The 25,581-nt window shown below is 40.6% G+C and overlaps 2 protein-coding genes across 4 annotated transcripts; one reads left to right on the forward strand and one right to left on the reverse strand.

Annotated features, from left to right (window-relative positions):
- Window positions 1–1,565: 1,565 nt before the first annotated feature.
- puraa (purine-rich element binding protein Aa) lies at window positions 1,566–11,951 on the reverse strand. 3 transcript variants are annotated; one of them, XR_009655769.1, is made up of 4 exons: window positions 11,926–11,951; window positions 6,842–6,889; window positions 5,430–6,624; window positions 1,566–4,268 (listed from the first exon to the last, which is right to left on the reverse strand). XR_009655769.1 is itself a non-coding variant. In XM_060936281.1 (3 exons), the coding sequence occupies exon 3, from the start codon at window positions 6,542–6,544 to the stop codon at window positions 5,684–5,686; it is 861 nt and encodes a 286-aa protein (XP_060792264.1). In that variant the 5' UTR covers window positions 6,545–6,624; window positions 6,842–6,889; window positions 11,926–11,951; the 3' UTR covers window positions 1,566–5,683. The 3 variants fall into 3 exon arrangements, 1 of the variants encoding a protein (XP_060792264.1); XR_009655768.1 differs by having other exon boundaries at window positions 4,718–6,624; XM_060936281.1 differs by having other exon boundaries at window positions 1,566–6,624.
- Window positions 11,952–13,937: 1,986 nt separating this feature from the next.
- On the forward strand, window positions 13,938–16,204 carry LOC132895553 (pro-neuregulin-2, membrane-bound isoform-like). The gene is made up of 2 exons (XM_060936288.1): window positions 13,938–15,250; window positions 15,934–16,204. Exons 1-2 carry the CDS (start codon window positions 14,746–14,748, stop codon window positions 16,020–16,022), a joined length of 594 nt encoding a protein of 197 aa, XP_060792271.1. The 5' UTR covers window positions 13,938–14,745; the 3' UTR covers window positions 16,023–16,204.
- The last annotated feature ends 9,377 nt before the right edge of the window (window positions 16,205–25,581 follow it).

The following is a 25,581-nucleotide window of genomic DNA, read 5'->3' on the forward strand; positions in this document are numbered from 1 at the left end:
ACATACATGAATTGTTGTTTCTTATTTTTGTTTGGAAGCCAATTCACATGAAGTAAACATTTCAAAAGGACATTTATGATCCTGTATCCTTAAAATACGCTTAAAATCACTTAAGCCAGTAAGACTTGAGTAAAGTAAGTAAGTAAGTAAATAAATAAATAATAATCGGTAGGTAGATTTTTTAATGACAAATGACACAGAATTCAGAGATGTGGGAGGAAAACCCTGGTCGTAGCAGAGCACTTCATCATCAACTATAAATCCTTCAAAACCACAGGACAACTAAACATTTGAAACATTTTGATATAGGAGAGTGCACTGGAAATACTTCGAAAATAAATTTGTCCTTGTCAAATTTCAGTTCACTGGCCTTAAAGATTTTACAATAATAATAATAATAATAATAATAATAATAATAAATGCTAGATCAGATCCTATAACAAAAGGCAAACTTTGGAACTGGATTTGGAAAAATTTATTTTTGAAACTGGAAAATGCTTACATATAAAAAGAGACGACTTTTTTATCTTGACTTATATTTATACTTTATTATATTTACAACGTAAGTATTGTATGGAAGAACTGGGAAGTGCCTTCATTAAAATAAATGAACATTTAAAAATTTTTTTGTAGTTTTTAAAGAAGACAATGGATGGGTATCAGCATCGACTGATATTCAAGGCTTTGTTATTGGTCTCAGTATTTTGGGGGAAAAAAAAGGGGTATTGTGCCATTTATAATAATAATGGACTATTTTCAGGATCTTGAAACGGTTCTTTCCTTCAAAATGTTCTCTATACCTTTAACATGCTGAGACAAAAAGGAAGGTTAAACCTCACTCATGGCAAAATTTCCTGAGCAATATTTAGTTTAAAATGGAAAATGAGACATGAAAAACAGTCATCTCTTTAAAAAAATTAGTTAAATAATTTAAAAAAAAAAAAAAAAAAAAACCACAAAACAAAAACAAGCCTAAGTTTAAGCATATGCCAAGTAGTTCGAGCTTCTCCCCCCCCCCCAGGAGTTTGATGCTGATAATAAAAAGTTTTTAAACTTATTAAAATATATTAAAAATATGAAATAAATTATAAAATATTAAATAAAGTTGAATTCAATCAGAAAATATTACATTTCAATTTTGTTCCTAAATAAATATCTAAATTATCCTCTCTGCATTATGTAAATTATTCTTATCTTTGCTGAGGAAGCACTCGCATCCAGTCAAGAAATTTAAGCAAAGTGAGCATTTCCATTTTAATATATCTTTATATTATACCATTTGTTTAAATGCACCAACCAAGGCGTCAAAACTTCAACAGAAACCAAATAAATGTTTGAAATAACATTTTGACACACGTGTTACAATGTAATATGACTGGCTAGACTTGATAAATTATTTTAAGAAAAAAATAATATATCTATATAAAATAAAACAACTTGTTTTTACACACAGGAAACTTCACTGAAGTCAGTAATCTGGTATGATCCATCAGAACATGTATGGGAGGAGAAAGAAACACCACAAGACGTATTTGTTGAAAATTAAACTCTTTTTAGTGACGTGGTTAAATTAACATTTCTTTTATTTTAAAATTTGTAAAATGTACATAAATTATATTTGACGCATCACCACCAAACGTGTTGCTCAGTAATCATTCTTGCAAAGGGAAGGAACAGAAGAGAAAAGGAAAATAAAGAGAAATTGCACTAGACATTCCTTGTTCAGAGAATTTTCAAACAAAGATTGGTCAGAACTCCCCCCCAGTTGGGAAAGTGATGTGCTACTGACATCAACCACTGACGACAAGCAAGTCCACCAGACACCTTCATCCAAGCTTTCCCATAGATTAAAAAACCAATTGAGGAGCACGAATACACGTGTAATGCCTTGGCCCTGAGGCCCAAACACAAGTTCCACTTTTATAACCAACCAATCATAAATCATCATCATTCCCGCTCCACCTCCCTTCTCGCGTTCAGAGAAATGGAAAGATTACATGGAGCATATGGATGATCTCTAAAAGTGCTAGTTAACTGCTCTAGGTTAGTTTGACCAGGTTGGGTGAAGTTTGCTCATTAAGCTTGTTTTCTTCTCTTCTAAACCCAGACCTTTTCATTAGAAGTGCAGATAAAGGCTTTTCAAACCTCAGGAAAATAAAATGTGGAATTCAGCCACATGCTCTCAAATATTAACCCATGTCTTTTAATTGATATACATCATAATAATGCCACCATTGGCACATTTTATATTGCACACAGTAATGAAATAATGGAAAGAAAACAAAAAAGCCAAAAAGACAAGTGCTGTGGAAAGTCAAAGAATGGAGGGGAGGGGCAGGACATGCTGGTCATACCCTGTAAATGAGGAATTCAGCCACTGACAAACTGCTGCCAAGATTAAGAGCTGTGAGCAGACGATCTCATAATAGGTCAAAATTGGGCACCTGGAGCCAAACCTAGCCCACAAACCGTTCTCCCGTGTGCCGCTTCCCCAAGTCTGACATGTAAAGAGCAGTGCAAAGACTGTACTGCATTTTCAAGGCTACCAACCCATGTCGGAGTTTACATGTGGGCTGACGCTTAGATGCGTTTCAATGACAGCGTGGGAAGGGAGAGACTGAGTCAGTAGTCAGGGAAAGGCTGAGGGTCAGGAGCTTTACAAATGTGCGAAACGCCCATATTATCTTTAGGACACTAAGCAAGTCAAAAAAAAAAGAGAGGAGTTAGGCAATGGTGTGTGAGGAAAGCATGCCCAACAAGTTTAAAAAAAAAAAAAAAAAGGAACGACAAGAACCCAAACTTTGATCCAAAGCACCAGCCAGCGTGTAAGCATGTGGAGTATAAGGCACCAATGCTGAAGAGTATGCTCCCCAACAAGTAACATTAAAGTCGGCTTTCCTAGTCGGGCACACAATGGCCGAAGGTCAAGCTTTACAACCTGTTGCACGTCCTGCTGATTTTGAGCCTTGCAGCTTGCTGAAATAGAAGTTTCTGCTTGTGGGTATGGCCAACCTGCAGAGCTACATCTTACAAACTGAGTTCTTCAGTTACTATCGGACCGAGCAGCTCAGAGGAACGTTCAAGCGGTCATTGTTACTGTTTTGCACCGTTTCACTGTCCTTCGATCAAATACTTTATGCCCTTAAAGGATGATATTAGGCTGGTTTCCACTATGTACATGAGAAGCAAATGGATATTGTAGGCTACTGACGCTTCGCTTACTGTTCATTTGCCATTCACGCCAATGGTAACTGGGTGAACTGCATACGTAACAGCCTATACGAAACAGAGCTTGTAAGCGCGTAACAGAGCTTGTTGTTTTGTGTTTAAAGTGCCCATCAAGTCAAAATTGCCATTTCAGAGCTCGCTGTGCCCGTCTCTTAAAATGTTATGGACGTCAAATGATACTATATCTAAAAATAGCCTGCAAAAACACGGGAAGATTTTCTAAATTTTGGCACGATTACAGACGTCTTGAATTTACTGATGATCATGCAACTAAACGCTGTCTAAAACAGTATACAGGTCTCATTCCAGGAGGCAGGTCTTGCTCTATACTGTGCAACAGCTTACACAAAATTATGTATAAATATTGATCGTTATTTAGCTATGATCCTACCACTCATCACGGGATACCTCTATTACCATTCGACTCTATAAAGATGGTGGACCTCGGCTAAAACGTGCAGCAGCATACCTCCAGAAACAAGCCGTCATCATTGAAGATTAATAAAGAGTCAAATGGTGTGATTGAATCCTCCCCGGTTCTGATTAAACTCTTTGCTTCTCCATTTTTAATTAATTCTCCAAGCTCCCGTTATGTGCGTTTACATTCGGCAGGAGAGTGACAGATCTAATGGCTGCTGTATAAATCGACGTGACGTCATGCCGACTTTGTGTTTCAGAAGGAATTACGTCAACATACAGGATTAAGTCTCTTAAAACGAGCACTTTAAATATGTGCCGAGGCCTGAAGACTCAACGTGAGTAAAAGAAAGCTGAATGAGTAAATATAAAATGTGCTGATACTGCTTGGTTTCCTTCATGAGCAAATAATATGGTCAACTTTTCATTTCAGAGGCACCTCTTTTCAATAAGTGTGTGGATTCTGAGATGTCTGGAGATGCACCATACCCACAAACGCACTCCATTCCAAGTTCGTCCTGCTACATTTCTCAAAACGGGAAACGTACCAACATTATCGAGCTTCGTTGTGGACCCTTGTATGTCCGACTAGGGCTCTCCCCAACACAGGTCCTAAAGGACCCCTGAGAGAGAGAGAGAGAGAGAGAGAGAGAGAGGGGGAGATTTCATTGCAACAGACCTGTCGTTCATGTATGATCAAACAGTCAAGGATCGGATACTGTATTTACAGCTAGAACAGAGATCAACTAAGTGACCAAACATCACTGACAGGACGCCGTCTATGAAATCACTAAATAGAAGGTCCTCGAGGACACACATTGAGAAATCCACCTCAATGTAGCTGTGTATAGGTTAACATGCAACAACAGCATTCCTTGGCGCCACTCATACTCTCATTGGTAGACTTATATAATATTTAAATCCTTCTAGAGATTGTTATTTAATTCCCCCACTAAAAACGTGGGGTATTATCTTCTCTGTAAGCACTGAAATACAGCTGACTCACAAAATCATAATTCTCTCTACATATATATTTATATATATATAAAAAAAATTCTTTTTTTTTTCTTACATTAGCATTTTCATGTTTCTTTGCACCTTCATCCAAGGGCCTGGTAGTTTCGGGGAAAAGTTTCCATTACAAAACTGTCTGCCGTCACGGCTTCTCTTTGTTTAAAGTACCTTTTATAAATCCGTCTACACGCTTCGCATGACAACAAGTACATAGTATACTCATCTGCAGGACAGTTATTTCATTGGGAGGGAAAAACAACAACAACAACAACAAAAAAAAGGGGTTAGATAGGCCGCAGATCTCCACGTCAAGGACCACAGTCCAGTCGAACAGGTCTACGAATAACCTGCAGTTATCCCGTGAGCACTTGCCAGAGTTAACCCGTCCCCACGGCTTTGTACGCTCGCTCACTGACGTCTGATTAACCTTCAGGTGATGCTTTTAACATAGGAGTGGCATGGTTACCATGACAGCCTCGTAATAGAATTTTTTTGCGTTTTTCTTTTTTAAAAAAAAGGAGACAACATAAAATAAAACAAAAAAAAAACAATCCGATTTGTGCTGAAGTTATTAGCTTACATGTAAAGGACTTCCCCCCTGCTTCATGTTTCAATAATTCCATTTGAACATTGCAAACACTTTTATAATATCTTTGATGTGTATAAAAGTTCTTGGTTAATAAGGGAAATAAACCACTCAGTTCTTTATCTGTAGTCAAGTAGGAAACAGTTCATATATAATGTTATTACTCTGTTTAGCAGCCGCTTACTGTATTAATGGTGGGTAAGTGGATCACATCCAGTGATGGGTACGAGTTGCACCTGTCATCTTGTGGAGGTTTGTTGTATGTTTGTGGATACTTACTGCCCCTTGGAGTTAAACCGTTACAGTTAAATCTTTAACTTTTCATTTGTACAGTAAAGTTCGTTTTTACGCGTCGTTTTGATCGTAAATATTTTTTTCCTTTTTTTTTTTTTTTTTGCATGTTGTTTGTTATCCTCCCTCCCAACACCCCGGTCATTATCAATCCTCATCCCCGTCGTCCGGGTGCATCTCTCCCGGTTGTTGCTGCTGCTCACAGACCCTCCTCTCCCGTTGCTTGTCTTGGATCTTTTTCATCTCGTCGGCGTATTTACAGAACGTGCTGCCGAACTTGGCCCACACTTTGTACGGCACCGTGATCGAGTTGCGGTACGTGGGCTTCACTTCGCTCACGCGCATGAACACGCCGTACTTGTTGGAGCCCACGTCGAAGAAGAAGCGCTTGTTGTCCACAGTGAGCGACGTGCCTTCGGGCAGCTCGGCCGGCTCGTCCTCTACGCCGTAGTCGTCGATAAGTTTGGCGAGCGCGTCACGGAACTCGATGAGCCCTTGCGCCGGGAGTGCGATGGTCTGGCCCTGCGCCGAGCCCAAGCCAGGCCCCCGGTTTACCGTCTGTCGGATCCGCAGGAAGCGGCCGCGCTGGTTCTCCTTCAGATCCATGTAATACTTCCGATTCTCGCGCACCAGGAACTCGCTCTTGAGTGCGCGCCTCGGTTCGTCTTGTACCGCGTCCGGGTTGCTGGGCCCCAGCTGCGCGTAATGCTCGATGAAGTCCCCGAGGTAGTCTCGGAACTCGACGGCCACCGACATGGAGAGCGTCAGGCGGCTCTTATTGCCACCGGCCCCCACTTCAGCGATCTTTAAGAAGCGGCCTTTCGCGTTCTGCTTCACGTCCAGGTAGAAGCGCTTGTTCTGGATGTCGACGCGCTTGGACGCGAGCTCCTGCGTGTCGTGCTGCAGGCCGGAAGCCGAGCCCGCCCCTCCTGCCACCGCGTGCATGGAGCTCAGAGCCGGGCCCGTAGCCGCTCCTCCCTGCTCACTTCCACTGTCTCTGTCCGCCATGATGCCTGCCTGCCTTCTCCCTCCGTCTGCTGCAACCTCACAGCCAGCCAGCCAGCCACGCGGCCGCTCTCGCGAGATCTCTGCAAACAGACAGACAGGTTGGATTTAAAGCACCTAGTTTCACCCAATCCACGATAACGCGCATGAAAAAAAAAAAAAAAAAACAACCAAACACCCCCCCCTCCAAAAAAAACCACTACATTTTGCTTTTGTTTCGCCTAAAATTCCATGCACAAATAACCGCATGCACTCACAATCTAACGCTATATTTGATATCAATTTCGGATAAACACCCACCTGATATCCTCTGTGTCCTGTCTTTCAGTCCTGCACTTAATCAGCAACCTGAGGTTAAAATGAAAAAATCCAGCCCATTTATGACTTATTTATTTGTCATCGTGACAAAAGTATATATACAAGTTCGCAGACTATACATCTTTGCAAATTTCCTGACCAGTTCATTTTTAATCTTTTTTTTTTTTTCCTTAGATGTGAAGTTTGATTTTACAGCTTGCTTTGGTCAAGGTTCGAGTAAACATGCAGCATGGCCAGGCGGTACCATGAGGATCAAGGTGTCCAAAAATACATACAATTATCATTTATGCAGCTTGTTTTAAACCTCATAACTCGTGTTTTGTAAAGTCCTTGAACGCGTTTTCATCTGTTGTATTGTATTCTGTGGAGTTATTTTTCCTTTGAGAGTCAAGTACACACACACACACACACACACACACACACACACACACAACAAAAACAACTCATATCAGAAATCTCATTCATAATGCTCCAAGCATGCAGAGAATTTTTTTTTATTTGATTTGATTTATTCGGTAAATAATGTAAACCATATAACAAAGACATTAAGAACCAGGATAACACATGAAAGTGAAAACACTTATTTCAAATGTGGTCTTCGAAATGACCTGCAAGCCGTTACATCCAGCACTGTGCAAAAGTCTTAAGCACCCTGTTTATTTTCAGTCCAAACTTTGTGATAGGTTTTGATTTTATGTCTTCTGCGCTCCTGAGTCAGAACAAAAACGTTTCATCTCATTATCTCTAGCCGCTTTATCCTGTTCTACAGGGTCGCAGGCAAGCTGGAGCCTATCCCAGCTGACTACGGGCGAAAGGCGGGGTACACCCTGGACAAGTCGCCAGGTCATCACAGGGCTACAAAAACGTTTAAGCTTTCCAAACATTAGTTTTCCAGCACAACATGAAATGGTATAGGGGGTAGGAAATGTTTCTAGGTCAGTAAGGAAAGCAGCGGGGGGAAAAAAATCCACCCATAATGAAGGCTACTGGGTTTTGGTGCAAAATGAAGAAGCGAGTGTGACAAAGTGTCCAGAAGAACTGTAGCTGGTTCTGGAAGATGCTCAGTAAAACCTACAGCTCCTTATATTCCCTTATGAAACTGCACTCATTGTTTCTCAGAGGTTTATTTATTTATTTATTTTGAAGTGTCGTCCTATCAAATATTTGCTTTATTTCATTAATTACTGTTTACTGCTATTTACAGTATTTCTTAAATGTAAAAAAGATAATAATAATAATAATAATAATAATAATAATTTCATTATTTTTGAAGGCATCTTTGGTCTATAGCATTTCTCTGTGTGTGCTAAAACTTTTGCACAGTAGAACTGTAGTCATTTCTTCTATGATACCAGAATTCAACCCGACATTCCTATTCTGTATTATTACAACGCAACAAAAAACAATCCCCAAACAAACATTTTACTGTTTGACATTGTGAAATATAAGTTATTAAATACAAGCCTTAGTTGTTTGTTTGTTATATTTAAATATCCGTGTATCCATGATCAAACAGTTGAGTTTTGTCATCATTTTCATCTTCAGTTAGTCCTAGTCAGGATGTTGGTCGTGTTGGATCCGGAGCACATCCTGGGAATACCGGGCGCGAGGCGGGAACAGGGAATACACCGTGGGTGCGACGCCACGCGCACACATTCCCATCAAACGGGAAGTTCGCCAGTCCAACTACCGGCGTGTTTTTTGGGGGGGAAAAAACACGAGGACACGAGGAAGAACAAGCGCATCTCCGTACAGATCGAACCGACGACCCGCTGCACCGCCACGCCGCTCAGTTGAGTTTCATGTCTTTGCAGGTTATTTGCAGAAATCTAGCCTATCTTGATGATATGCATGATACAAATCCTTATTTATAGAGTTTAAAATGAATTTACTAATCAGGTGCATGTTTGAAAATATATTGTTTATAACAGAAACGCTGTAGTTTCCATGTATTTTGTGAAGCGTTAAATAAACAGAAGTGTGAATAAAATTAAAGGGAATGAACTTCCCTTCAAATTGTTCTATATAAAGGACATTATTTCCTTAAAACAGTAGAAGTGTTTCCTTAAAAAGCGGAACACAGGCTAACAGCTGAAGGTAGAGTTACGGGTGGAATTAATAATACAGTATATATTATAATAATCTAATAAATAGATGGCACATTGGACCCAGACAGGAGTCTGAGTTTATTTTGTCTGTGTTTGTGGAAAGACAGACTTTTAACCTCCTTTTATTAACACGAAAAATAACAAGTATCAACAAAGCTGGTTGTTCGTATAAAATTATAACAGGCAATAAAAAAATGTCAGTAGCATTTCTAAGAAGCTCTAAGAACAGAGACATTGAATGAAGTAGAAGTTGTTTTTTTTAAGTGGGAAAAATAAATACAAATCAAATGCAATCAGGAGAAATAAATAAATTTTATATATATATATGAATTGAAATATTTTGTGAAATTGACACCACTGGCTGTAAGGTTGCCAGGTGCTATAATAATAATAATAATAATAATAATAATAATAATAGTTTTAAAGAGAATATTCAGCAGCTTGTTTGTTGTGTATCAATTAGACACTCCCATTATTTTGTGGTTCCATCTGTTTCAGCATCTCTGTCAAATGGATTGGTCAAGGAATATATATATATATATATATATATATATATATATATATATATATATATATATATATATATATATAATAACACTTGCTCAAAAAACATTTATTATTATTATTTTAGTATAAAAATTGGCATGTGAATATGTGAATATTTATTGTAATATTTAAAATAAAATAAAATGATCAAAGAATGTCATTTAAAATCAGAATTGAATCGAGATTATTAGAAATCTCAGTTGTAGAGTTGTCTGAAAGCTCTTGCGCTCTTAGACACTGACTAAATTCCAAATGCCTTTAATCCTATCTTCTAAAAATGATCCTCGATAGATAGATAGATAGATAGATAGATAGATAGATAGATAGATAGATAGATAGATAGATAGATAGATAGATAGATAGATAGATAGAATGTCAGCCTAACTGGGGCAAAACAAAATCTATCAACTAGAGATATTTTGTTATGTTTATTTTATTATACACTTCCATTCTGCCAGTGTATATACTTGGGGTCAAATTGATGTAAAAGTTTGCTGATATCATTTGATAAGCAAAATGAAGAAGTATTTATTCTGGAATCATTTATTGTTTCGGTGAACAGGAATAGAATGGGAGTGAGTAATAAATATTTTTTAAAAGATGAGTAAGGCAGATGAATACAGAAGCACTGACTGAATTAAAATTGTTTTGCTCACACATTTGTAATAATAAGGATTATAAAAATAATAGCAGAGGGACACATTTTTGCTGTTTGCTTGTAGGTCAGTAAAGAAAGCAGCATGTTACATAAGAGACCAAAAACAAACAAACAAACAAACAAACCAACAAGAAAAAAAAACAATGAAGGCTACTGGGTTTTGGTGCAAAATTAAGAAGCAAGTATGACAGTCAAAGTGTCCAGAAGAACTGTGGCTGGTTCTGGAAGATGCTCAGTAAAACCTACAGCTCATTGCCTTATAAACCTGCACTCATTGTACCTGAAACTACTATTATTTTAAAGCAAAGGGTCGTGTCAAACCAAATATTGACTTTGTTTAATTTATTATGGTTTACTGATTACTGTTTATAGTATTTTTTTAATGTAGAAATATTTAATTTCATTATTTCTGAAGGCATCTTTTCTCTACAGCATTTTCTTTTGTTGTTTAAAAAGTCGGGATGTTTCAAAAACACTCCAGACTCTTGATAACCGGTCTAAACTATTGTTTACTACAAATCTACAAATGGTTTAAAGGTTTGTGTTTTATTCTCCACCTGTTTTCTGGATGAATCAGAAATCGGGTGAGGCAAAGCCTTTGCAATGATTACAATGTCGTTAAGACGGCGTTTAAGGACTCATACAGTGAGTCAGGTTTAATCTAGTGATCTAAACCTCTTCAGTATTCACGGAACTTGCTGTACATGTAGCACAACCTTCGAAAAAAATATTTATAAATAATATATCAAAGGATAAAACAATGACTTGGACCACCTGAACAGCTAACAATATAGATTCCAGAGGGTTGTGTTTTTCAGTTAAATTTGATTAAATTGTTTTCGCTTCATTTCCCCCTGTGTTATTCTCTTTCCAATTCTGTTTAATTGCATTTAAAATTCGCGCAACATCCCCGTCATTATATGATGAACTGACTCAAGACGGAGAATAAAATATAGCCTGTCAAAAATAATATTTTCAGCTTCAGCAATTGTTCACTGATGACTAGATAATTTTTATAGCTATAAATACATATAAATATCATAAAACAGTCATCAACAAAGTAACAAAAAATGCAGCAATTTTGCTATAATTCAAGCTGGACCCAAGTGAACACTGAGAGTTCATTTCTCACTGTCGCACTGTTTTGGGGGGGGGGTTCACTGTATTTGTAAATTTTGTGTAAGCATTCACTTGTGAACTAATCAAAGAACTCAGTGACAACTGTAACTCAAAGGGTTCTGTTGTAGGCCCATTACTGGGGGTCTTGCCATCCATCGAGATCACATGAAACGGTGAAATTCTGCCAGAAGTTGTAAACCTGGCTCCCTAAAATGGGCCCGAAAATATCAGTGTCCAAGCAAAGTGTGCAAGGATGAAAAGAAAGAAATGACCAGTCACTGTGTTGCAACTCACGGGCCACAAAACAGGTTTTTAAAATGTTGTGACTTGGGGTACAATAACTCAAAACACACTTTGGTTTTCCTGCAACATGCATCACCCGGTTACATTTTGCAACTCCTTATGGAGTTTGCCTCTGTAAAGTGAGCGAGTTGGACAAATTCCTTGTGATGTCATCATGTTGATGAAGAAACGATCACAGTGCATTTAAAAAGTGCGAAGCTCATAAGCAGCTACGCGCTCCGTTTGGTTTTTGTTTTTTCTTTCCACCAAGCTTAGTCTACTGCAAGTGCGTTTAAGCTCCTGTGCAGCAAGGAGGGGGGAAAAGACGCAAAAAGCAAGCTGCAAAGGCCTACCGTGAATACGAGCGCGTCTCCCTTTCGCCGCTCCACAAGATGGAACGAAAGAGCGAGTCGTGGCATGGAGACGGACGCACGCGAGTCTTGCACGGCGTACGGCTGCCGTCTGATGTCAGCACGCTGCCGGAGAGAGAGAGAGAGAGAGAGAGAGAGAAAAACACCCGTGCGATCGAACGCCCTCTGCTGGTGTATTTGTGTTACTACAGCCTGCGTCTCTGTTAGAATGGTTTCTGCGCATGCATCTACAGACTTACTGCATCATCGTCACTGTCAGTGCCACGCTTTAAGCCACAGCTAAAAAAATAAATAAAAAAGTATTATGTCTATTATTGAATGAATAAAACTGTAAGAAAGGAATATTGCTTTGATGCAAAAAGGGAAAGTGGTGTGTGTGTGTGTGTGTGTCTACAGGTAGGAGATAGTCCTAGTCTATGAGAATAAATAAGGCCAGTGAGGGCACACACAGATACCCTATTCAGACACTAAGTAATCACCCACCCCCTCTAAGCACTCAGGCCTTCCGGAACACGACCCCAGAGCTATTAGATTGACGTCAGAAGCGACCGTGTAATTTCTGCTCTACAAGTTGAAAATCCTAAAAGATACAGCTCACAGGCCGCTAAGCGTAAATGCACTATTAGGAATATTACGCCAAATGAGCTACCACTTAATCTGACCGACATATGGCCTTAGAATGACGACAGTGAACTCAGCTCGGTAAGACTGTAGCCTGTGTTTACAGCCAGAACACTTTGGGACCTAAATTGAAATGCCGCACACGCCTTTTCAGCACACACTCCAAATCCCATGAACTTGAAATGTGGTTGCTCAGCACTGGGCCACTTTTGGCCCCAATACACTTACTACTACATTGCCATTACGGTCCCTTAGCCTGTGTGCCCGAACACACGCATAATTTGCCCAGATTACTCTACTTTCTGGAAATCTGCCTTTCCTAATGTTAGTATCAGGGTTACATTGCAGACATGGTTTTGAAGCGTTCTATAGGCTCAGCTGTTGTAAATCTTTTAAATCACCTGAAGAATTAATAAACTAATGCAAAATAATTCAATTAATTTGAAATGTTTCAGAACCATGGACAGTACTTACTAAGTTGGATGTCGAGGTCAGCTCTGTGTAGATACAGTCTGTTTTGACATAAAAGATGTAAAAACGTGCAATTAATAAACTTCATGAAGCACAGTAATGCTGCAGGAGAATCGTTGCCGTTTTCAGAGTATAAAAAAATGAGGAAAAAAGAAGAAAACTGAGTTTGAATTAGACGTACCGAAACTGTTTTCTCTCTTTGTTTGTTTTCAATCACTGTCCTATACCACACAGATATAATAATAATAATAATAATAATAATAATAATAATAATAATAATAAGTAGTAGTAGTAGTAATAGTAGTAGTTCAAGTAGCCCAGCATGTCCACATGGCTTGTTGAAAGCACTAATTGTTTTTTTCCCCCTCACTATTTTCACATGACTCAACCTAGTTACTAAGTTAAGAACAAGTTTTGCTGTGTGATGTTGAACGTAAAAAGGACAGCAGAGGTCGCTCTTAGTGAATATTTATCAGCATCCTTTTGATGCGGCTCTACAGGTTCAGATGCCTCGTACTCTATCTTCATATCCTTGCTTAGCTCTAAGTGAGCATCCATATAAAACGTGAAGCGAAAATCGAATATACAGTATTGTTATCTGCATTCATTGCTTTTCTGCTCACTGTATAAACTCTAACACTGGTTGCACAAGCCGCTTTTATCATCTCCTCTTTTACCATGTGCGTATTTTATCCCTCTGTTTAATGCAGCCTGTAGCAATGTATGTTTTGTCCTCTTGGAAACATTGGGATAATGCATTTCTTGCCTTCTTGTAGCAATGCAGCGGATGTCAGATGTATGGATTTGATGCAACGCCTCACGATCTCTCTCTCTCTCTCTCTCTCTCTCTCTCTCTCTCTCTCTTTTCCTTCTCTGAGGCCGAGTGGCGAATGTGACCTGAATGCAGCACATGATTTAGCGATGGAACGAGACGAAAACTCATTCAGAAACTGCTGAAGAATCCGTGACGCGTTTCATTGCCTGATCAGCCGCAAGCTGCTGGAAACGACCATGTCGGCGCGCATCAATAAAGCAACGGGATATTAGTGGAGGGACGATCATTAACGATTCCTCCGACACCAGACATTTTGGTTTTCCGTTTCTTTCACTGTATGGATTTGTGATGGTAGAGATCATGGACTGACGCTCTTTTCCGCGGCATTAGGAGACCACACACACACACACACACGGTGGTGTGTTGGTGCTCCTTGTGCAGTGAATGTGTTGTTGGTGCGGGGAGGATTGTTGCACGTTTCCCCCTCACTGGAGAAGCGGACAGAGACGGGCCAAGAGGGACACGACGGGAACAGTTTACCGCTGGAGGGTTTAATAACCCGGGCTTTGTCATTCACGAAGTGGATTTAATGGTTTTACTTTGAGCGGACATCGATCGTGCACCGCAGCATTTCACGTTCGCTTTCTTCCTGCAGTGAGTGATACAAGAGGCATCAGTGCCGATAAGCGCGCTCATTACACTACACTACTGCATTTTGGGGGGCAAAGATAGACTGCGGATACTTGCTATATATGGCTGTGTAGCTTCCATGGAGGAGGGCCAATCCCCTCATTTCGTTGTATTTTTTCTCACAATGCGTTTTCTCGGAATGCACTTGGGAATTTTTTAGCCCAGAGTCATCTATCTGCCGTCTCCTCTCCAATTGCAAAATTATCGGGAGGGGAAAAACAACCCAACAGCGCATCCCCGATGGCATGGACACTTCCGCAGGGTCTGCCGCGCCGCCGTGCTACCGGAGCCCGTTCGCAGCCCGCCCGAGCCCGCGCCGAGCCAAAGCAGGCGGCATGAGGCTCGAGCCGGTGCCCTTCTCCATGCTGGTCATCGGGGTCGCGTTCGCGTGCCACTCCCCGAGCCCGAGCTCGCTGCGGGAGCGCGCCCACCACTCCGCCGTGGTGATCGAGGGCCGTGTGCAGTCGGCGCCCCACAACGCTTCGGGTGCCGAGCCTTACCGGGTGGACGTCAAGGTGCTGGACGTGTGGCCGCGGCACAGCGGCGGCCTGGAGCGCGAGCAGCTCGTTACCGTGCGCGAGCTGGGCCCGACGAGCGGGCCGTGCGCGCGCGTGCTCAATGACCACCGGTACATCTTCTTCATGGACCCCACCGACGAGCCCTTGGTGTTCAGGGCGTCGTACGCACCCCTTGAAGCCAGCGGCAAGGATCTGAAAAAAGACGTTGGGAAGATCTTGTGCGAGGACTGCGGTAAGTTTGGCTCGAGCCAGCCAATTAATACGCGCCTGGTATATTATGTTTCTGTGTCATCTCTGTCCATGTGCCTTGCCTGGGTATGGTCATGTTTCGCCAAAATATCTCGCAGATGGATGCCGAAGTATCTTTGCTGCATTGCTGGACGCTTAGACATCCAGTGTCCATACATATATTCTCACACACTTGCGCACTGCAAATGTACACTCTGAGATAGATAGATAGATAGATAGATAGATAGATAGATAGATAGATAGATAGATAGATAGATAGATAGACTTGACTGTCAGTGAAAACGTGAAATCTCACTGTTGACAGCATGAATTCAAAGTAAACCTCAAGTCAGAGTTGGAAAAGAAAATCACAGGCATCACTGTCATATCAAAGCTCTGAAGAAATGTAGAACTAAATACAGTAAAAATAATAATAGTAATAATAAATGAGATGGATTTGGTAATTATTTGAGCCAGCCTGACTGTTATCTATTCAGATTTCTGAAAGTATACCATCTCCTTTGATGACTAAAGCTGTCGCTGTCTCTGTTTCGGTGACAAGGATGCTTAGCAGGTGTAAGGCTTTCCTGTCGCATTTCAACTTTAAGATTTCGCTTGGTTCAAATGTTGCTTGCAGTGCCGGTGAGGAAAAAAAAAAAAAAACAGCTGCATTTTTCTCCATTGCAGTGGTCTCATCTGCCCAGATGGTGGGCCGGGTCCTCTGCAGAAAGGATTTCTGGGCCATGCGCTCTCTGCTCTATCTGTGTAGCCTTTAGGCCTGGACAATTACAGTGGACTTCCTGGTTTTCGCTGTCCAGGGTGCTACATCTGACCGCACTTTCCTTCTCTTAACGGCTGATTGACAGGAGTACACAATCCTAATGATTCAAACTAAAGAGGCAAATGTGGTGTGTTAAAATATTAAATAATTTTGGAAATATTCCAAGACACATTGTGTAGTCCAGTTTTCAAAGCACATATAGGCTAGGTTATGGTTAAAATGTGCTAGATTAAGTGCATATGAAAGCCTGCTGTAAATGACTTTGCAGTTTCTGTCCAGCCTGCTCACAAGTTACTGCTGGATACATTCCTACTGACTTGTTGCATCTGTCTTTTAGTTGGCTCAATTAAACTTCTGTAAACTAATATTATGTTCATGCATTCACTCCTCTTCAGTAACTGGTCAGGGTCAAAGTGAATCCAGAGTCTATCCTGGAAGCACTGCATGCCAGGCAGGAATACACCCTGGATGGGATAGCAATTCACCATGCACACAGACTTTCACACAGTCATTCACACCTAGGGGCAATCTCATCTCATCTCATCTCATTATCTCAAGCCGCTTTATCCTTCTACAGGGTCGCAGGCAAGCTGGAGCCTATCCCAGCTGACTATGGGTGAAAGGCGGGGTACACCCTAGACAAGTCGCCAGGTCATCACAGGGCTGACACATAGACACAGACAACCATTCACACTCACATTCACATCTACGGTCAATTTAGAGTCACCAGTTAACCTAACCTGCATGTCTTTGGACTGTGGGGGAAACCGGAGCACCCGGAGGAAACCCACGTGGACACGGGGAGAACATGCAAACTCCACACAGAAAGGCCCTCGCCAGCCCCGGGGCTCGGACCCAGGACCTTCTTGCTGTGAGGCGACAGCGCTAACCACTACACCACCGTGCCGCCCTAGGGGCAATCTGTTATAGCCAATCCATCACCAGAGACCAAGAGGAAAGCCACACAGACATGGGGAGAGCATGCAAAACTTCACACTGACACTAAAGTTAGGTTATGTGCTGGCTCACAACAGAAAGTTGTGTCATTTTCTTATTCACTAAATTGAAGCTAATTGTATCAGCTCTATCTACTATCAGACCCCTGAACATTTTAAATGCCGACAATAAAAAGCAAAGCATACATCACATTACAAAGTGTTACATTTTAACGTGTTTTATTAACATAACACAATACAGCATAAAACATATTTAATTGAGATTCGGGTTGCACCCAGTAAAGTATTAGGATACTGTACAGAGGAACAATGACATCTGGAACACCATAAATACAAACCACACTAATTATGAACCATGTATTATTCAGACTAACGGACTAATAATCTGACAGTATTTTTGTTATGTATGAAAATTAACATTTCAAAAGTCTGGACAGATATCAAGGTGTTCCAATTAATACTCTCACTCTTAGAAGCAAAAAGTGTTCCTCAAGGGCTCTTTAGATAGTTACAGGTTCTTAGCTTCTGAAAGGGATTTGACTTGCAGCTCTGACACTGTTTGAGAGTTCTACATAGATCCTTTAAAGGTTTCCCCCAAAGGGATGAGTACATTTTCTGTTATACAGTTGGAATATTTGTTATGCTTTACTGTGGATGTGAGTTGATGTCAGGAAAAGGTGGCTTGTGGTTTTTGAAAAAAAAAATTCAAAATTCATTTATGGCCATGTTTATGGCCCTTAAGCAATAGAACACTTAAGGTGGTGCAACAGGAAGTGTTGCAGCCTCACAGCTCCAAGGTCACAAGTTTGAGCCTGAGCTTGGGTTTTTGGCTGTACAGAGTTTTACATGTTCTTCCTGTGTCCATGTGGGTTCTCTGGTTTCCTCCCGAAAATATGCAGGTGGCTGGACTGGCTCTGCAAAATTGCTCTTAGGTGTGAGAGTGTGTATCATGGTAGGATTCTATCCATGTGTATCCCCCATACCTAGTGTTCCTGCGATCCTGATCACAATAAAGTGGTTACTGTAGATGAATGAATGACCCCCCCCCATTGCTTTTATACAGCAGCTTAGTTTTCACAGTAAGGAAAAAGGAATGCGACAATTTTTTTTCAGATACTGTATCTATTTTCGACATTGGCTATTTCTTCCTCCAAAAAGTAATTCCACCATAAGTGGCTTGCTGTTATGCAAGAAAATATTGTAGAAAGGTAGAGCCTGTAAGCTAGCAGCTAGTCTGTAAGCTTGATCATCTGGCTCTTCAGCATAAAAGCTGATATATTTATCATATTCAGTAGAAGACAGCCAACTGAGGTTATATTCTTTGACCATGTGCTACATTCCTCACAAACGAAACATGTAATTGTTGTTGTTCCAATCTCTGTGGAAACTTGACACATGTTCCCTGACAATATATGGGATTTTCTTTATATTTCACTCTTCTTCTTCCATGATGATTGAAGTTTGTCCACCATCTAGCAGCAACAATAATTCAATTTATGATAATATCCGTTATCTGTAACCGCTTATCCTGTGCAGGGTCACGGGTAAGCTGGAGCCTATACCTGCTGACTATGAGCGAGAGGTTTGGTACACCTTGGACAAGTCGCCAGATCATCACAGGGCTGACACACAGAGACAAACAACCATTCATACTCACACCTATTTTAGAGCCACTAATTTAGAGCCACCAGTTAGTCTAACCTGCATGTCTTTGGACTGTGGAGGAAACCAGAGCACCCGGAGGAAACCCACGCAGACACAGGGAGAACATGCAAACTCCACACAGAAAGGCCCTCGTCAGCCACTGGGCTTGAACCCAGGACCTTCTTGCTGTGAGGTGACAGTGTTAACCACTACACCACTGTGCCACCCTTTATCTCATCTCATCTCATTATCTCTAGCCGCTTTATCCTTCTACAGGGTCGCAGGCAAGCTGGAGCCTATCCCAGCTGACTACGGGCGAAAGGCGGGGTACACCCTGGACAAGTCGCCAGGTCATCACAGGGCTGACACATAGACACAGACAACCATTCACACTCACATTCACACCTACGGTCAATTTAGAGTCACCAGTTAACCTAACCTGCATTTCTTTGGACTGTGGGGGAAACCGGAGCACCCGGAGGAAACCCACGCGGACACGGGGAGAACATGCAAACTCCGCACAGAAAGGCCCTCGTCGGCCACTGGGCTTGAACCCAGGACCTTCTTGCTGTGAGGTGACAGTGTTAACCACTACACCACTGTGCCACCCTTTATGATAACGTTTATTTATTTATTTATTCATCTTCAGCATCCGCTTTTTTAATCCTTTTTTTTATGTTATGCCATAATTAATTTATTTCTATACAGTTTCTGGATGCTGGACAATCATTTAATGTGTATGTATAATTGGGTATCAAGTAGTAGTACAATAGTTAAAATTCTACACTCATGCCCGGAAGGTGATGTGTTAATATACAAAGCCTGACACAGCACCATTTTCCCCAAACCAGTATTACTAAACTGCACACTCACTGGCCACTTTATTAGGAACACCCACATATCCACCTGCATTTTTATGCAGTTCTTTAATCAGGCAATCTCTTAACAGCAGCACAATGCATAAAATCATGCAGATACAAATCAAATCAAGAGCTTCAGTTAATGTTCACTTTCTTCAAACATCAGAATGGAAAAAATTGTGATCTCAGAGTGTGACTTTCACTGTGGCATGGGTGTTGGTTTGAGCCAGATGGGCTGGTCTGAGTATTTCAGAAACTGCTGGGGTATCTCCTAGGGTTTTCACACACAGCAGTTTCTGGAGTTTGGACAGAATGGTACAAAAAACAAAAAACATCGAGTTGAGTGAGTGACAATTCTGTGGATGGAAACAAACGCCTTGTTGATAAGAGAGGTCAGAGGAAAATGGCCAGATTCGTTCAAGCTGCCAGGAAGGATAGAAATAATAACTCATACCATATAATCATTCTTTACAACTGTGGTGAGCAGAAAAGCATTTCAGCATACAACAGCAGAAGACCACATTGCGTTCTACTCCTGCAGCCAAGAACAGGAATCTTAGAATCAAGAACAAGTTGTTAAAGTGGCCGGTGAGTGTATAACGGGATTGGATTCTGTTTCATGGTAAAAGCAGCTGCCAAATGAATGAATGAATGGTGGGAGGTGGTCATTTTAATTCAGTTTATCTTTCTCTGTAAACGCTGTAGTATCAGATAATTTATTAAGTGGTCGTGGTGTTATTGTCCAAGCAGGGGTGGCTATAGAGAAACTTTTATGTTCTATCCCTTACATGCTGGGTGGATGTTTTTCTGTTCTGTATCCTGGTTAGTTTTTGTGGATAGCTTTTTTTTTTTTTTAAATAATAATGACATTCCATAGACACTGTTGGGGTGGCATGGTGGTATAATGGTTAATACTGTCGCCTCACAGCAAGAAGGCTCTGGGTTCGAGCCCAGCGGCTGGCGAGGGCCTTTCTGTGTGGAGTTTGCATGTTCTCCCCATGTCTGTGTGGGTTTCCTCCGGGTGCTCCGGTTTCCCCTACAATCCAAAGACATGCAGTTAGGTTAACATGGGGCGGCCTTGGGCTGAAGTGCCCTTGAGCAAGGTACCGAACCCCTGACTGCTCCCTGGGTACTGTAGTATGGCTGCCCACTGCTGCATGTGTGTGTGTGTGTGTGTGTGTGTGTGTGTGTGTTCACTGCTTCAGATGGGTTAAATGCAGAGGATGAATCTCACTGTGCTTGAAGTGTGCATGTGATAAATAAAGGCTTCTTCTGGTTGGGAGTATTTTTCAAGTATTTTTTCTCCTCATATGGTAGATATTATTGAGAAGACTAGATATCCACTGTCTCATTCTCCTTCTCTGTTTATTTTAATTGTCTCACCATATCAAAGTACTGTATATAAGAATAGATGTATTAGAACGGCATGAATGGTAGCAGAAAAGAGACTTTCTTCCATGTTATTCTCCAAACCCTCACCTATATTAACAAAGCTTGCAGCTATTTTGAAGTAACGAATTCCCAGTTTCCCCCGTAGCAAGATCTCACTGACATATCTACATGACACAAAGACAAGAATAACTGTTGATTGACATACACTCAGAGCAGGACATATTTTCTTGTGTCTGGGTTACTTGGTTTTAATTATTTTTATCACTTAAGGAAGCTGTAGGACAAGGAGCTTGTGTAGCTTTTTCGTAGGTTCTCTGAGGGACTAATGTGTATGATGAACTAATTACTATATATTCTCTTGAGATTGCAGTGATAGGTCCCTGGGGGAATTGCTAATAAATGGCATTAATCTGTCTTGAGAATACAGCTGGAGGAGGATATTTAAAAAAAAGACTCCATGGAAAGTCAATAATGCATTGCCTACAGTAAGGAATTGAAATGTATAAAGAGTTAATGGATAGCATGAGCCGTCAAAGACTGCTTTGGAAGATGCAGCAGGCAATTAATCAGGACTGAGCTCTGTCAGTATAAGAGCACTATCTTGTTGAATTAGACTGCAACTGATTTCTGCAACTGATTTAAAGGGGAACTGAAGGCAAATTTTTTATTATCAAAATTCTATTTATCTCATTTTATTAAATATAGGAATGCATTTTTGATAGCTATTTTGTCACTGCTATAGCAAGTTATGAGTGTTTGAAATATGCTATGTAATCTATCAATCCATATGTCAAAGCAGTGGCCATAAACAAGATTCGTTGAGAAGGATGGAAGTAGGATGTAGGATGGAAGTAAAACATACAGCGGAAATCAAAGTGATCAACATCTGCCAACGTTGTCAAAAGACGCGCGCGCCCTCTTTCGAATGCTGACGTAATCAAGCCGGAAGTTTTGTTTGTTTTAATACCAATCAGGAAAGTTTGTAAAAAGTATGCAGTAATCGTCACTTAAACTCGTTTTTGTGCAATATTTCGTTTGGAAAACAGTTTTCAAAATGGCAGCACTGACACCTGGCTGACACTTCACGTTTCGAAGTCTCGCACAAGTCTCGTGAAGATTGCACGGATCAGCGATGCCTGCCATGGACCAAACGAACTAAATTCAACATGGCTAAAAACCGAATAGGCCAATAAATATAATATTTAATTGCAATTACTGTAGTTGCCAATACGAGTCATGATATAAGGTTACTAAAACCCAAAACATAATTGAATAACACGTTAATTAAGAAATAAAGCAAGTTTAAAAATGACTTCAGTTCTCCTTTAAGTGTGCCATTTGTGTAGAGCTTTATAGCATGTCCTAAATGTACATGTTTAAGTTGCAAGGGTTTTTTTGTGTGTGTGCCCCCTTAATTGTTGTTAACTCACAAAGGTGTCGTTAGATCTGGAAATGGGGCTGAAACTGGACAGTTGAAAATTCAAAAAGGATCAGGTGACGTTTTCACAATCTTCAACTGTCCAGTGTAGTGTCCAGGTTCCTGTTCTTAGCTTTTTAACAGGAGTGGAACTTGATGTGATCTTCTGAAGTTGGAGCTCATCTGCCTCAAGGTTCAACATGTTGTGCGTTCTGAGATGCTTTTCTGCTCACCATGTTTGTAAGGAGTGGTTATTAGCTCATCTGGCCAACAGGTGATGAGTTTATGCCATCATGTGTCATCCGTCATCCGTTCGTCGTCATCCACATTTCACGAAAATCGCTTCTTCTCTCTCAAGCCTTCACCAATTTTTATTATTTTTGGCAGGGAGGTAGGTTTGCCTGGGCTGCATATCGCTTCTACCCAAATTTGCATAACCAAAATTAATAATGAAGATATGGAGTAATTAAGCCCTAACGAGCAGTTTCCATACAAATCACTTCTTTTCCCTCAGTTCTTCACTGATTTTGATTCTTTCTGTCATGAAGGTAAGGGTACCTAGGGTGCATATGACTTCTACCCAGATTTGCTTTATTACACTTATTAATGAAATTATGGACTAATTAAGCCTTAATGAGCAGTTCAACAAAAAATCCATTCTTCTTGGTCAATTCCTCACCATTTTGGATTCTTTCTGGCAAATAGGTCGGTATTCCTAGGGTGTATATACAGTGCTCAGCGTAAATGAGTACACCCCCTTTGAAAAGTAACATTTTAAACAATATCTCAATGAACACAAACAATTTCCAAAATGTTGACCAGACAAAGTTTAATATAACATCTGTTTAACTTATAATGGGAAAGTAAGGTTAATAATATAACTTAGATTACACATTTTTTTCAGTTTTACTCAAATTAGGGTGGTGCAAAAATGAGTACACCCTACAACAAAAACTACTACATCTAGTACTTTGTACGGCCTCCATGATTTTTAATGACAGCACCAAGTCTTCTAGGCATGGAATGAACAAGTTGGCAACATTTTGCAACATCAATCTTTTTCCATTCTTCAACAACGACCTCTTTTAGTGACTGGATGCTGGATGGAGAGTGATGCTCAACTTCTCTCTTCAGAATTCCCCATAGGTGTTCGATTGGGTTCAGATCAGGAGACATACTTGGTCACTGAATCACTTTCACCCTGTTCTTCTTCAGAAATCCAACGGTGGCCTTAGATGTGTGTTTAGTCATGCTGGAAAAGTGCACGATGACCAAGGGCACGGAGTGATGGTAGTATCTTCTCTTTCAGTATAGAGCAATACATCTGTGAATTCATGATGCCATCAATGAAATGCAGCTCCCCGACACCAGCAGCACTCATGCAGCCCCACATAAGGACACTGCCACCGCCATGTTTCACTGTAGGCACCATGCATTTTTCTTTGTATTCCTCACCTTTGCAATGCCATGCAGTTTTGAAGCCATCAGTTCCAAAAACATTTATCTCGGTCTCATCACTCCAGAGTATAGAGTCCCAGTAGTCTTCATCTTTGTCAGCATGGGCCCTGGGAAACTCTAGGCGGGCTTTTTTGTGCCTGGGCTTTAGGAGAGGCTTCTTTCGTGGACGCCATCCATGCATGCCATTCCTCTGCAGTGTACGCCGTATTGTGTCACAGGAAATAGTCACCCCAGTTTGGCTTTCTACTTCTTTAGATAACTGCAGTGAACTTGCATGCCGATTTTCTTCAACCCTTCTCATCAGAAGGCGCTCCTGTCAAGGTGTTAACTTCCGTGGACGACCTGGACGTCTCTGTGAGATGGTTGCAGTTCCATCTTTCTTAAATTTCTGTACCACTTTTGCTACAGTATTCTGACTGATAAGTAAAGCTTTGATGTTCTTCTTGTAGCCTTCACATTTGTGGTGTAAAGAAATTATTTTCTTTGGGGAATTCTGAAGAGAGAAGTTGAGCATCACTCTCCATCCAGCATCCAGTCACTAAAAGAGATCATTGTTGAAGAATGGAAAAAGATTGATGTTGCAAAATGTTGCCAACTTGTTCATTCCATGCCTAGAAGACTTGGTGCTGTCATTAAAAATCATGGAGGCCATACAAAGTCCTAGATGTAGTAGTTTTTGTTGTGGGGTGTACTCATTTTTGCACCACCCTAATTTGAGTAAAACTGAAAAAAATGCGTAATCTAAGTTTATATTATTAACCTTACTTTCATGTTATAAGTTAAACAGATGTTATATTAAACTTTGTCTTGTCAACATTTTGGAAATTGTTTGTGTTCATTGAGATATTGTTTAAAATGTTACTTTTCAAAGGGGGTGTACTCATTTACGCTCAGCACTGTAGCGTCTATATATATACGGTAGCTTATATACGTATAGTGTATATAGCTTGTAACATTTATTGTGCAAGGCAGCCCACTTTAGATTGTTCCTTCTGGATTAGATGGGGGCGGAGTGAGCTACGCCGTCATTGATGGACTCATATTTATCTGAGTTACAATATCCTTCATGTCTGGCCTGACCTCTCTCATCAACAAGGTAGCACTACTGCTCACTGGACATTTTTTTCCTCCACACCATTCTGTGTAAACTCTAGAGACTGGTGTGTGTGTGTGTGTGTGTGTGTGTGTGTGTGTGTGTGTGTGTGTGTGTGTGTGTGTGTGTGTGTGTTTAAAATCCAAAGAGATCAGCAGATTCTTAAATACTCAAACCAGCCTATCTGGCACCACCAATCAAGTCATGGTTAAAGTCACAGAGATCACATTTATTTTCTCCCATTTTGATGAACGATGTGACTTGTATCTGCATAATCTTATCCATTTTACTCATGCCACATGATTGGCTGATTGAATAATTGCATTAAAGTGGCAGGTGAGTGTATCATAAGACAGATTGCAGTCGCAGAGTGAAACTGATTCAGTCAATAGGAACAAGTTGAGACAAATATCCAGGACAAGGTACTTTTCTCAACTCGGCTCAGACAAAAACAACAACAACATGCTTCTCAAGTTCCACTGATCTACTTCTCAAAGGTCCAATTAGCAAATTTCATGGGCGTAAGTTCTGCTAGGTATTCTTTACATTTTTATTTTACTTTTAAAATCTCAAATATGGAACCCTGGAAGGCTATGGAAGGGTTTGGTCCTTCAGAAGAATGCATAAAAGTTTTATCTAGAAACCTACAACACAGTTTTCCTTTCAAAGAAGAGTTCATACTAAGAGAAGATAATTATCAACAGATCTTACTGTCATTTATAACACAGTAGGTG

This window comes from Neoarius graeffei, chromosome 12, assembly GCF_027579695.1.
Source record: "Neoarius graeffei isolate fNeoGra1 chromosome 12, fNeoGra1.pri, whole genome shotgun sequence".
Taxonomy (NCBI): domain Eukaryota; kingdom Metazoa; phylum Chordata; class Actinopteri; order Siluriformes; family Ariidae; genus Neoarius; species Neoarius graeffei.